At 35.2% G+C, this 15,240-nt stretch overlaps 1 protein-coding gene across 1 annotated transcript in view; it reads left to right on the plus strand.

The window, feature by feature from the left end:
• Nucleotides 1–15,240, plus strand: part of LOC120637308 (sodium-coupled monocarboxylate transporter 1-like) — a 30,825-nt gene that overhangs the window by 5,983 nt on the left and 9,602 nt on the right. Inside the window, exons 2-8 of the mRNA XM_039909089.1 lie at nucleotides 854–1,060; nucleotides 3,378–3,537; nucleotides 6,630–6,695; nucleotides 11,414–11,465; nucleotides 11,796–11,863; nucleotides 12,201–12,355; nucleotides 14,140–14,280. Of these exons, the coding sequence (XP_039765023.1) occupies nucleotides 861–1,060; nucleotides 3,378–3,537; nucleotides 6,630–6,695; nucleotides 11,414–11,465; nucleotides 11,796–11,863; nucleotides 12,201–12,355; nucleotides 14,140–14,280 (842 nt within the window). The 5' untranslated portion in view covers nucleotides 854–860. The remainder of the gene's footprint in view (nucleotides 1–853; nucleotides 1,061–3,377; nucleotides 3,538–6,629; nucleotides 6,696–11,413; nucleotides 11,466–11,795; nucleotides 11,864–12,200; nucleotides 12,356–14,139; nucleotides 14,281–15,240) is intronic.

The following is a 15,240-nucleotide window of genomic DNA, read 5'->3' on the forward strand; positions in this document are numbered from 1 at the left end:
CCTTCTCGTTGTGGGAGGAGACGTCGTGCATGTAGTGGGCATGTAATGGGTTGATGTGATGATGAATCATTTGAACATGAATGAATTATGATTAAATAATTAAGATTCAGTTATTCTGAAATAGACAGACACTTTCATTAAATTTAAAATTATTTCGGAATAAAACTGAAGTTTTAATGAGATATATTTCGTATAAATATTTAAGTAGCTTGAACAATGTAATACAAGGCGAAATTTTCTTGGATATGATAAAAAGTCCCATGAAAATATAATTAAATGTAAGTAGGTTTAGGTATTATGAAGTTGAAACATATCTCCTCTGCATTTACTACTTCTTAATATTATTACGTATCTAATCTGTCGTTTCCTTACCCAACATAAGAGTAGCCTACATGATCTTAGCTTCATACAACATGTAATATTTGCAATGAATTCGTATTCGAAATTACTTTCGAAGTCTCTACGTGATATTGAAAATTTAATCTACCTTATATATACAGATAATAATTATGCCCACAAAATCTGACTATCATTGACCTACCTTTTAGCGCTCCTCTGCGCAAGATGATCAAAAAAAATCGCAACAGGTAATATAATGGATTCTACACCCTTCCACTACCTTTATCTAACCTTGTCGATCGCTTACTTCTTCTACTCTCCCAGCATAAGATCAGTCATTATCATCTTCTTCATCTGTACTGTACTAATCTAAGGTATTATAAAATGGACACTAAACGCTGCTCCAACTTTGAGGATGAATGTTTATAGCGTCATAACCTGGTTCGGCGGCTTAACGTGCTCTCTAAGACACGGAATATGCTAATAAATGTTCTGAAACAATTTTCTTTTACAGGTAAACAATGTCGTTCACAATGAAAGAAGGTGGTTTCGGCGTGGGGGACTATGTGGCGTTTGGAGTCCTGTGCGCATCATCCTGCGCCGGTGGAGTATGGTACAGCGCTATGGGTTCCAGGAATAAAGCCATCGTGGACATCAAAGACTATTTGCTTGGCGGAAAGGCGATGTCCACCTTTCCAGTCGCCATGTCATTAATAGCAAGGTATGTTTAAATCAGTATATGAAAAGTACTCTGTGGTATCTGGCAGAAAATTTGGGAGTTTGAGTTTCGAGCTTGTGTTTATAAAAATGTTTGCCGGCTGGCTTGAAATCGTGCAGTCTTACTGAAAGCAGCCCTCTTTGGCCATGGCTCAGCCATGTTTTTAAAATCCAGGATTATTACCTGGACAGGTAGGATGCGCACTGATGAACGCAACCGCTACCGCCAGCTAGATAGCCCAGACTAACCGAAAGTGCAAGAAGGAAAACATATCACAAACTCAGCTTTCCTAAAATTCTTACTTTTCAAACGTTGCTAGCTCCCGTACCATAATCAATTTAATAAAATATCTGGCAAATATAATTCACCACTTTATAAATTTTACTGTAACACAATCAAAGAACCTTCTATGTCATAATTATAACTTGACGGCCCAGTGGCGCAGTGGGCAGCGACCCTGCTTTCTGAGTCCAAGGTCGTGGGTTCGATTCCCACAACGGAAAAATGTTTGTGTGATGAACATGTATGTTATTCAGTGTCTGGGTGTTTATCTGTATATTATAAGTATTTATGTGTATTATATTCATAACAAAATATTCATCAGCTATCACAGTACCCATAACACAAGCTACGCTTACTTTGGGGCTAGATGGCGATGTGTGTATTGTCGTAGTATATTTATTTATTTATTTATAACTTTTCAATAATCACCATACCTATTCCTGTTCATTCTTAAGTCATTATAATCGGTAGGCATATGCTATACGACTTATCGCTGTGACAATTTAATATCTGCATACAATTTTTATGACTGGCAACTACATTAATGGATTTGACATGAATGAGATAGAGTTAGCTTTATGATAACATTGACAAGAAATCCAGATAACTAGTAGTTTAATAGAACTTCGTTCGCGTACAACTTTTTCGCATATTTTTATCTCAGGGATTTATTTTCGTTACTAGCCTTTTTAAACGTTTTAAGGTTTATTTAGTTACGGAATGTTTTATCTTCTTTCTAATTACTGATAAAAGAATTAGAGAAGTCATAGTCAGCTCAAATAAGTAAGGCCAGATGGTTCAATCAAATTTTGTTTGAAACATCATGTGCTTTAGGTATAGTTAAAGTGTTCAGATATAACTTTCGGAGTTAAGCCAGTTGACGTAAAATTATAAATAATAACAAACTTATTTTAGGTATGAATTTAGTAAATATTTTGACATTGCAAACGGACACTATTTCCATTTTTATTATTAGTATATACTCAGTTTAAGTACTGATAAGTACTTTATTATCTACTATCTGGTGTGAGTACTTAAGGTTAGGATAGTTTCAAACTTAGCTAAGAGTAGTTATGCCATTGACGTAATGTAATAAAAAAATAGCAAAAGGACTTTTGACCAGTTGTTAGGACTTCATTTTATATCTTGTCATGCTTATAAGCTATAATACATCAATAAGATTATATTAATTTATTTTTTATATTGACTAACAGGTTTCCCTGGCTTGATCACAATAATGTGCCGTTTGTTGTAAATAAAGATATGAAATTATTGACGATTTTTTGTATATATATGTATTAGAGTATATATTATTTAGAAGCGGTGATAGCCCATTGGTTAGGACATCGGCTACACTTTCGGGTGGTCGAGTTCGATTCCCAGCACACACTTTTTACTTTTCTAAGTTATGTGCGTTTTAAGTAATTAAAATATCACTTGCTTTAACGGTGGAGGAAAGCATAATGAAGAAACCTGCATGCCTGAGAGTTCTCCACAATGGCGTGTGTACTTCACTGGATTAGCGTGGTGGACTCAGCGTGGTGGACTACGGCCTAAACCCTTCTCATTGTGGGGGGAGACCCGTGCATTGAAGTGGGCCTGTAATGGTTTGATGAGAATATATTAACTATATTGTGCCACCTACCATGTATCTAAAGCATTTTCTTTTTAGGCCTTTGACTGCCTAGAAGAGATCGCTATTTTGCAAAATAAGGCCGCCGAATTGAACCGTACCTTTTGTTTTTTTTTTTACTTTACACCAGTCCAGTCTGATCTAAGCACTCGCTATTTCATTACGGGCGTCTTTGAAGATACAGCCCATATATACCGGAGTCTGTGTGTGCTAGGCTTAGCTTGAGTATTTACTCTTCCCTCATTCTTAGAGATAGTACAGCAAACCAACAAACTGGTCATCAAATTGGAGCAGTGTTGTGGGTCTGTGCCCTAAAAACCCATTCCTTTGATAGGGGAGGTCTGAACCCAGAAGTGGAACATTAATATGCTGGCAATGGTGATAAATGTTGATTATTTCCCGCAGCTATGTCTCCGGAGTAACAATTCTTGGGACCCCGGCAGAGATCTATAACTACGGAACGCAATACTGGCTCGTCATCGTCGGTGTCACTTTGAGCTGTGTAATTGTAGCTACTGTGTACCTACCAGTGTTCTGCACTCTGAGGCTGTCATCGTCATATGAGGTAAGATTATTCTCTATTCTATATTAGTTTTAAAGGACATTAGTACCAATGTTGTAAGTACATTAGCTCAGGCTAAAGTGCATGTCTAACAATAGTCTAACAATAGTACTTTACTTTTCTAGAGGATACAGTGGAAAAAGGACAGTATTATTTTTGACATGCCAAATTAGTTTAGTTTCGAGATTTTTAAACAACAGAACCAGCATAATATTGTGATTAAATTCAAAACAAAGCCTTTATTTATTCTTAACAATAAATTACCTAGTTTAAAAACATTGTGACATAGTGATAGCTTATTTAAATCAATTCAAATTCATGTCTTTATTCATAATACAAAAAAGTTTATAAATGAGTTAAAGAAGCCTGGATTGCTCCTACGATTGTCATACTTATTTATCGTTAAGTGACGGTGATATATAAGTAAATACTTAAATGATTATTTCACCTTTGAAAGGTCTTTAAACAACTTTCTCGGGCATTCTTTACGTCTTCATCATCTCACAATGTCACTTAAACTAATTCACAAGATGTGAATACTCACTGTACTTAGTAAAACTAAGTACGTAAGCGATAACTGATCTTGTAAGATAAGTGATAAGTGATAAGTTCTGGGCTTCTAAGACGCTCTCCTAATCAGTGACTTTCCAACTGTTGCCAACCAGCCTTCTTATTTCGAAATACATAATTTGACAGCGACGGTTATATACTCGACCGTTTCCCTTCGCCGAGTACAGTTGGAAAGTCACTGATTGTCTGCCGGCTTTCTTTAATCATAATCCTTTATTTTTCATCATCATCATGTCAGCCTGATTGCTTGCAGCAATAAGGCCGCCTTTGCATGTCTACATTGTGTACTGTTTACTCCTAACTGTTTCTTTTCCTGTATGTTATACTTGCAATAAAGTGTTTCTTCTTCTTCTTCTTCTTTATCCGATACCAGCTGTTACCCGCGGCGCGGCACGCGGTTGTTTTGGTTTTCATGAATCCGGCGGAACCGTAAATTTTCCCGGGATAGAAAGCAGCCTTTGTGGTTATCCAGGATATAATCTATATCCATTTCAAATTTCAGTCAAATTGGTTCAGTAGTTTTTAGTTACGAGTAACAAACATCCATACATCCATCCATCTATACAAACTTTAGCATTTATACATAAATAGGATAATAGATCGGAATCATTTAGCAACTAACAGGAAAGTCACAGAATGAGGTAGTAGTTTTTAACCTTCTTTTAATTTTAACATTAAATAACCTAGTTATGTAACGTAGGTACCTAATGTTAACGCATTCATAATTTTGATTTAAAACCTATGTAATTTGGTTTATTACTACATTTTGTAGAGCTGTATATGTGTGTCATAGCCTTGAATTTCGTTACATAAGTATCTAGGTGAGCAAATATGAATTATGGCATTGTGCACACTATTTGCACAGCTGTGATTTTATAGCTAAGCGTGACATGACCGGATTCGATTACAAATCGTTGTAAACTAAAACGCGACCTAAAATGCTACGTGGGCGCTCCGTATCTTATCATTTCCACTTTTTTTGCTAGTTTTAATTTCTTATAGGCGCACGCTTATAGGAAAAGCACATGTTGTTTGAACCTACTTTCCAATACCGTATTTAATATATATTTTCTTTACTTAATTAATCATCATAATCTTCATAAATTAAATTAAAATTTGTTAATTTAACAAGTGATTTACCTTAAATTAAGAGTTCACATTATTAGTTCGCCTCGAACGAAGACCTCTCAGTGTATGGTAATTTATTTTTATCACTTAAATATTTAATCTTATCACATGCTTGACGCAATTGTAGTTTGATTTGACACTTGGACTAAAAACAATAAGGCATACATTATGCATTGGTACACGTGTGAAGTCGGGTTGCCAATCGTCACTAGAGTAGGTTTTTTTTGTTCAAAAACTCGAATCTCTTGAACCTGGAACACTTTATTTTTCGAAATTAATAGTCGTGTATCCGTCTCCGGGATGCGAGTTTTCGGAGCACAAATTAATTAGGATCAGTGCAAGGGTTGAGCTAAACAAAGATAGCAATTTGACACACTTTTACATGTAATAATCATCAACACGTTACCGGCCAACCTACAGGGCACGGATCTCGGAATGAGAAGGGTTTCGCCCGTAGTCTACCTCGCTGGCCAAGTTTTTTTTTCTTATAGTAATAATTGAGGGACTCGCCTTTAAACAGGGCAACACTTCACAGGGCATGCAAGGAGCAGGTCCTGCAACATGCCGCCCTGTGTCAATCAATTTGAGGCGTAGGATTCAAGCCTCATGTGGCTGTAATTACACCGGCGACGACGAAGTCGCAGGCAACAGCTAGTAACTAATAAAAGTTAGTCTTTTCTCATAGTAATAGGTAATTGACGGACTAAACAGATGGCCTGTATGGTGATGAGTCGAAAACCATCGAATGTAACACTTCGCAGGTCAACCTGATCCGTACGTGTTAAGTCTGATGTGCCTCTTGTTAGACCGGAAACCACGCCCTTCAGACCGAAAAACAGCATTACAACAATGCTGTTTAACGGCAGAATTAAGCATGACATAGTAGCTCCGTCACAAAAAGCTCTACTACTCCTAAAAACCGAGTGCGTATTAGTAGACTAAACGCAACATTATGAACATTACGGAGAGTAACAAACAAACCCTTTTGTTGGGAGAGGCCTTTTGTCCAGCTGTGGACTATAGTCTATTGATAAATTACTTGTATTATGAAAGCAATAATATTATGCATGTGTCCGTTTTAGCGAACCAAAAAAAAAAGAGTGTGTGTACTTATGTACACGCGTTATAAGTTATACTTCTTTGGCGAATGGAAAAAAAAATGACTAAAATGCGGTAGTGATTAACGATAAATATTAAAATTAATCTAAAAGATTTTTATTTAAATAAAAAAGGTTTTACTGACGTAATAATATTTATTTATTCACTCTGTTTGTATACTCATTATGTACTCTCGGGCATGCAGATTTCGTCACCATTAAAACAAGTGATTTTTGAATATCCCTTAAATTAAATATTAGCAAGTATATATTTTGATATTGTTTATTATTTTGTTGCAGTACTTAGAACTCCGATTTAACCGTCATGTTCGAGCTGTAGCTTCAGTTTTGTTCCTTTTGGATGAGGTAAGGGATTTTTGATTACCATTCAAACATTGCAGGTAAGTTTTAGTTAACACTTACGCGTTGTTGTATACTTTTAAGTTTACCTTGTCCTTGGCATTAACTTGTAGTGAGACCTCCATGTAGGTACCTTATCTCCTAATCAGTTTATAATTAAATCACGCCACGCCTCGCTATTGCTGTCTGATATTGGAAATTGATATATAGTTGCCCTTTTCGGATTTAGGGATTCTTGGTATGCTGATGATTCATCATCAACATCGTACCTACCAATGAACATTCACATTTGTTTTGGAGGTACTTGGCTCCTCCCGACTCGTTTGATCGCGTCTTTCTACCTAGTCCATAAGTTGACTTTTTCTTTGACTTTTATCTTATCTTTGTCTATTCTACTAATAATAAAAAGTTTATTTCGTTTGTTTGTACTGAATATGCTCCGAAACTAATGAACTACTCAACCCTTGTTTCACCAGTAGAAAGCTATGTAGTCCAGAAATAACTTAGCCTTTGTTTAATTTCAGTGAGAGTAAGATTTCAGGCTAAAAAAATTATATTTTTAAAGCAAGCCAGAAGAGGAAAAAATGACAACCAGCTTCTTTATCCCCTGACAGGGGATATAATTGACGTGTCCATGTTTGCTATTATACAAATATTATTTGAATATTATTTCCACTTGTGCGACAATGCTCTGAGAGTTGATAAAGCTGTGGGAGAAGATACATTTTTGTCCTTCCCCCCGGGGAGATAATTGTCTCCTGCCCACGCTAGCCGTGCTGGTATCGTAAGCGGCAACTCAGGGAATATAACGGGCAGCATCCTTTTTACTACTACCATCCCACGCGAGTGGTGATATTGGCAAACCCTCCCGTTGGGAGAGGCCTTTAGTCCTGCAGTAGACTATTACGCTGTTGTTGATGAAAATAACGAACTGATGGTATCTCAAAAAAAATCACATACTTAAGGTGAATGTCCGCAATGGTTTAGGGCCAAAGAGGGTATTGTCAGGTCATACGGTCAACATGACAACTTTGTATTGTTTAAGGTGTTTTAAAGTCAATTTTGTTGAATAACAACGATGCTAATCAGCATAAAACAACTGTAGTTGTGTTTACTTCCACCTATTTTGCATAGGATTCATAGTTTGGGTTAAATACTCTTTCTACTAAGTACGTATAGGTGTATTTTTGAATTAAAAAAATACGATTTCTCTGGCGCAACTGACGGTCTGTTAACTTGTTTATAATATGTTTGAGGTCTCGGGTTGGATTCCTGGTGAGGGTTTATAATTGGTTCTGGTCTGGTGTGAATTTTCGGCCGCGGCTAGTTAACATCTTATTGACAAAGCTGTACCCCTAAAATAATTAGGTTGTTTCCAAAATAGCGTTTTAAACGGATATATAGGTCATTTACTACCAGGTCACTGTTTACCTTCGCAAAGCTTATACCTAATAACTATATAAAATAATTTTTCATACATCCGGAATAGTAAAAGCAAGTAGTTTTAAACCCCATGAAAGAGGAGGTATATGCTAAGCAGAATTATAAGCAAAGTTAAAAACTAAAGTTATGATCTATACCCAAATAATGTTTTAATGTAGAGCAAAAAACATGGTAGAGTTGAGTAACACAAACATAGACTTGGCTCGCATGAGTATAAGCGTATGTTAGAAATGTAAATATCGATTGTTGCATGAGCAAGTATAGCATGTTATTGTATAAGAAAATTGAATTTTCTATCAAAGTTACAGACGCCATTGTTCAAAGCAAAAAAGATTTATAACATTTATCTTCTTTTGTTACAAGATAAATATGTTAAATTGACATTATTATAACTTAAAATACACATGCACATACCACGGTAAGCTCTGTAAAATATACCATTACCTACGTTGAAATTATAGTACACACACATTTTTACAAGATTTATTACTAATAAAAAAAAAAAAAAACTCTGTGTATCTGTCATATAGATTTCTTTCCCTGTTTAATTCCCTTCGGGGTAGTTTTTAAAAAGTATATCAATAAATTACTATCAAAATTGAAAATTTCGACGTTTAGATGTCTTTGGGTCAGTCACCACAAAATCTTTTATACTCGTGTTTATATTATACTCGTATTAATAAAAGATCCACTGAGAGAGAAACAGGAAGTAAACGGTTAGTTACAGCGCTGATTAGTGAATCAATCTTAACTAATAGGTAGGTGTACTTTGTCACGGTATTGTCATTATAAAAATAGATCATAATTGCCGGTCAAGGATGGTACTAAATCTGGACTTTACTCAGGCTAGAAACTGAAGTGCGCAGGCGCAGTCAATTGGTAATTTAAAATGTGTAATGAAGGAGTATTAATTAACAAACACTTCTTATGGACAAAGACCACGGTCCAATGTCCATCGTGAAAAGAAACACCGACTGCTTCATTGTGATCGGTGGTTTACATTGATCTAATAAGCATTTTGTATCTTGTGCCTACTAGTTTACGGCTTATGATCACAGTTGCCTCTTCTAGCCGTTTCAATTCAGAATATTTTACAATCAAACTGGCATAGCGATGCGCGTTGTTTTAAGTGGAACGTCGTTGGATCGATCCGCAGCAGGAGCTTTTTGAGTTTTTAATTTCTTAATATTCTCTGGTCTGGTGAGCTTTGGCCGTAGCTACCACCCAACTGACAAAGATGTGCTGGCAAGCGATTTCCGCGTTCTGGTACGATGTCGCGTGGAAACCAATTTGGGTGGTGGTTTAATATACCGAATTACCAAAGGTTAGCCTGTTATCTTAGAATATATTATCAATTACCACCAGTTGATTTTGCAGTCAACGTTTTACTTTTAGTAGAATTAAAAAAAAAACAAAACTTTATTAAATAAATAAAATACATTGAGGTATACTTATTAGGAATTTACGAAACCAATCATAAAATTATTTGTATCTGATAAAACTAATTTTAAGTAAGTATTGACAAGTAAAATGTACGAGATATTGTTTCCTTTTTTAATTTTTTTAAAGAGAGATTTTTTTTTTTAACCAAATGATTTGTTAGTGGGATCAATAATATCGTAATTTAATTGAATTTATATGAAATACAATCTGTATATTGTAGATATTCGGACCAAACGCAACGTTCATTCCTAGAATTTCTGACGGTAGAGGTATTCTAGCTCGCTCTTCCTTATATTACTAGTCGCTATGTCTGGCCAATGAAGTTAGCGACTATTATAGCATACCTACTATGTAACTAGGTATACCCATACATATTTGTAAAAGTTAAAACAGGATAATTTATTATGACGTGAGGTACCCACTATGACAATATTTGCCGCAAAACAATAATTACTGTATTAGGAAAAACCAAAGGAATATTTGAGATGAATCAAGCATTAAGGATCAATAAAATGTAGTTTGTAAAAAGCAAATACTTGCTTTTTTCGAAAAAACCTGCGACTTTGCGATCATAGTTTTTAATCACCTAACGAAAAGTGTTCAAATCAAACACACTATATTGCACACCAAAGACTTAGCAATAAAAAAACACAATTGAAAGAAAAAAAGAAAATGTACAATGGGAGGCTATGAGGCCGCATAGCTTAAAAGTTCTCTACGAGGCAACCTTCCAAAGTACATGAAGTTAAGAAGAAGAGTTATCGTGTACACAAAATAATACTTAAATAATAAACATAAATTACGAAATTAGATAAATAATAATAAATTAAATTAAATACACTTACTTCATGTACCTACACATCTTTATATATATATATATATCTTGTGTACGAGTGTATGTCACTGAACTCCTCCTAGAAGGCTGGACCGATTTGAATGAACTTTTCTGGATGCGTTTGGGTGGAACCCTGGATGGTTTAGATTCACAAATCAGCCCGACAGATGGCGCTGGGGTGAGCTAGTATAATATAAAAAATATAATACTTACTTTTAATATATACTATATATACTTGTATTATAGTTCTACAGCAAATAATATTAATTATTTATTTAAAAGTTTCGTACAGCTTGTTTAAGTATTCTAAGTTCATTGACCTACGATTAGTATCATAACATAGAAGTATTTGTTTGTTTGTATGTTTAAACGCGTTAATCCCGATTCTAAGCTACTTCCAGCCCGAATTGTTTATGGTTTAAACCGCAGGGCAAGTCTACTTATCTATTATAAAGATCCCGTAAATATAGGGTAAGTCGTTTCGAAGATTAGCCGGAACAAACAGACAAAAAAATAAAACTGGCTTCTGGAATTTAGAAGAAAAAACTGTTGTTTTTACATAAAAACAGACACTTGAATCTTTATCAACAATATTTTCAAAAATTGCGTGCCATTGAAATAAACTGTTGTCTGTGACATACATATATTTTTTTATTTTTTTTTTAATATATAGACAAGTGCTTGACTGCAATCACACCTGATGGTAAGTGATGATGCAGCCTAAGATGAAGCGTGCTTGCCTAGAAGATGCCTATTCACTCTTGATTTGAAGGTACCCAGATTATAGGTATCGGGGAAGACGGAAGATGCGAGGGCATTCCAGGCCTTTGCGGTGCGGATCAGAAAGGAAGAACCAAAACGCTTCGTACGTGTTGATGGTATTTCAACAACGTAACGTATAATTGTAATTGTAAGATATAATTGTAAGCATGTGAACGACGTAGAAATTATGCTGTTATATGATAGAAATAAGTGTTTTCTAAAAGATAGTAATTGTTTTCAGGTATTGTTCCTGCCAATGGTTGTGTACGTTCCTGCACTAGCATTTAATCAATGTGAGTTATGAAAAAAAAACATTTAATCTGTATGTAAGCTATCATTTTGCAGAATTTCGTCAACATCGATAAGTGAATAAGTTACATAAAGTGTTTGTAATTTTACATCACGCTAGGATGGTCCCCAGGTGACTTAAAAATCCAAGAAGTGATAAAAATCCGTGTCCGTATCCAGAATTCGAACTATCTTTGTGCGTTTCTTCAAGGTTAATTCAGGGGTATCAAACATTGGTAACAAATAAATGAACAAACTAACAAACGCACTTTTGCATTTGCAATGTTGTATGATATGTTTTTTATTCAATTTCACAGTTTTATTTTCGTTTTCAGTGACCGGTTTCAATGTTTTTGCTGTGGGTGGTGCTATGGTTGCAATATGTGGCCTATACACTGTATTAGTAAGTAGATTTATTTACTAAAATGTTCTAACATATTCTTTTCTATTGGATAGAAGCGGTCGTTACTTTCCGGAATTCCATGATATAATATCATGAAAATTAAGCTTAATTTGCTGTACTCTGCTTAAAGAAGAAGAATCTGTATGGTGTTATTTATGATTTCTTCAATCTTTATACTCCGCACGAAACAGATCTTCGGCAATGTACCCTCTACGCACGTTTTGCGAGTTGATTGTGAGATGTTGACTTTACAATAAGTAATTGTTGAATATGTTGCTAGTTTTGTTGTCTTATGTTGACCTTAATTGCATTGTTTACCATTTTTTTTGTTTAACAGGGTGGTCTACGTGCGGTGGTATGGACGGACTCAGTGCAAACTGGTGTGATGTTTATAGGCGTTATGTTGGTGGCAGCGGCGGGAACGCTTGCCGTCGGCGGCGTTGATTCAGTACTTGGTATTGCAAGCGAATCGGGACGCCTTGAACTGTCTAAGTGAGATAACTATCTGCATTTTATTAGGTTCAATATATATTATTAGATCATTGTGTACCCACAGTTGGGCAAAGGCCTCGTCCTCCACGCTATGGCAAGATAGGTTTGTAGGTTTTAACTAATAATATTATATTAGGTTAGTGAAAAAAAAATTGGGCACATATATATAACTTGGGGGGTCTGACCTATTGAAACTCCAAACAACCTATGACCTCAACCGGAAATCGAACCTAAAACCTCGTGATTCTAATTCAAGCTTGCCAACCACTAAATCAAACACGCAAGTTAATTGCATTGTTTAATAAAATTGCTTCAATTTTTACCAGTAAATAAATATATAATTTGGTTTTCGGGTCTCTTTGGGGCGAACCTAACTCAACCATCAAAAACAGATACACAAAAAACAACAAAATACAACCTACCCTAAAATTGATATATAACTCGTATATGAGGAGGATTATTTTTATTTGATGCAATATGCCTGCTGTATGCAAACCCTGGTAAATAACTTAGTGTACGCCACTGCCTCTCCATCTTGTTTCCCTAAAACATGCCTGAGCGTATTGTCCAAGGGTCCCCTTGTTTATGTTAAAGCGAGTATGAGTCAATGAACTTAACCAATAAATATAATTAATCAGAATTTTTCACGTGTGAAAATTTTAGTAATCTATTAAAATCTATTTATCATAATACCATTCTAATCTTAAAGCGTGAGAATTTTTATTGCGGATTGTTTTTAACATCCTATAATATGATTTTCTAATTTTAAAAATGATCGAATAACGACGTTATGTATAGGTAAATGTAATTTTATGACGTCGTACGTTTGAGTTAATTTTCCTGTTTCTTATATTATTTTAAGTAAGCATCCTCACCTAAGTATCAACCATATTTATCTTGTTTATGTAAGCGGATGTTCTTTATAATAATATGATGATTTCAATTATTACTATTTTTAATAAATAGACTTTTCCTATACTTACATCTGATCCACACGTCACTTTGCCCGCCAACGTTATCATTTCGTTTCTGCTCTAAGCATGACTGACTTTAAATAGCCCATAATTCGAAGCCAATAACAGTCCACTGCTGGATTCAAGGACTCTCCCAACGGGTTTACCCGTAATCACTAACTATGCGCGCTGGGTAGACGTGTTGGTGATCGAAGTATATGGTATCACAGAGGTCGCTGCTGCTTTAGTAGCCTTACAGTAGTAGTACGACGCCCACGAAAGAAGAACGGGGGTGACAACTGTATTCTGATCTGCCGTCACCATCCGGATATTGGGCTATATAATATAATTTTTGTAACCTACAATAGTTAGTTAGGTTAAGGTTAGTTCAGATATTAGAGCGTTCAAAGAAAACGTTATCTCTTCAACTTTATTATCTTTGACACAAAGGATCTCACTAATAATAATTATGTTCGAGGTATAACTTAATACTTTTATCAATATTTGTATATTATTTTAAGACATTTGGTGTATAAATAATCTTGTGCAACATACTGGTGAAAATAGATTTTTAATGTAGATTTAACAATCGTCAATTAATATCTCATCGTGATAATAAACTGAGAGCAATGGTCGTTACGAGTATATAGGTCTGTTATGCGCGACGAATATTTTTTCATCTCAACACGGTAGGTAGGTATATTCAAAAATTGCTTATTATGTAGCCTATCACTTGCACCATTGAATTGGTCATATTACATTCGCTAACTTAAAACTAAAGCTAAGGTGTTCTGGTGTATTCTACTAGCTGACATGTTTTTAACATTTCAGTTGGAGCTTTTCACCATATGAGCGCCAGACTGGATGGGGTGCGGTGGTAGGAGGATTTTTGTACTGGACCTGTTTTAACTCCGTCAACCAGACCATGGTACAGAGATATATCGCTCTACCTTCTAAGAGACAAGCTATTACGTGAGTAATCATTGTTGTTTTTTTTTTTACTTCATTGAATATATATATATATATATATATATTCATCAGTTATCTTAGTACCCATGACACAAGCTACGCTTACTTTGGGGCTGGATGGCGGTGTGTGTATTGTCGTTGTATATTTATTTATTATTATTTATTTATATATATATTATGTCATAGGATTTCAGAAGGAAATTGGAAAAAAGGGAGACTCGATTTCACAGCTGTAGTATTGATCTTCCATTGAGCGAGGTCCTATGATTTTTTTTGCCAGTTTCAGTCAGTTTTTTTTTAATTGGCTCAGATGTTTTCTAGTGAAACTGTTTTGTTTAGGTAAGGTTAGGCTAAATATCATCTTTGTCAGGAGAATTAGTTCGGAACGCTGAGTATAAAAATTCAAATATAATAGAATAAGGTAGGAGGTCCCGGGTTTGATTCCCGACAGGGGCAATTATGGATATATAATTTCTGAATTTTCTCTGGTCTGATCTGGCTTTGGCCGTGGCTAGTAACCAACCCACCGACAAAGAAGTGCCGCTAAGCGATTAAGTGTTCTTGATAGTGGTACTCGTAAATCCCACTTTAACATTTCCTATTATAGTATAAAGGATTACGTAAACGATAAAAAAGCTTGGGTGTAAACAATTGCTCTAACCAGGTTGCTTCTTAAATATTTTCTAATGACAATGTGAGATGGTTATAACAAAAAGAACACCCGGCTAAGTTTGTTGTGGGCTTCTTCTTAGACCAGGGCGCGTTTGGAACCCTCGTAGTTCAGTTTTAAGTTTACGATTGTAGTTATCGCCATCACTACTCACTGCTATGTACACATTTTGTATATAATAACGCATCAAAAGTGCCATCTATGTGCCTATTTGAATAAAGAAATATTTGACTTTGACTTTGAACACTTCCGGTGTTGTCGACTTGTTCACATAACTTTAACCTCTTTTACAT

This window comes from Pararge aegeria, chromosome 3 (assembly GCF_905163445.1).
Source record: "Pararge aegeria chromosome 3, ilParAegt1.1, whole genome shotgun sequence".
NCBI classification, from domain to species: domain Eukaryota; kingdom Metazoa; phylum Arthropoda; class Insecta; order Lepidoptera; family Nymphalidae; genus Pararge; species Pararge aegeria.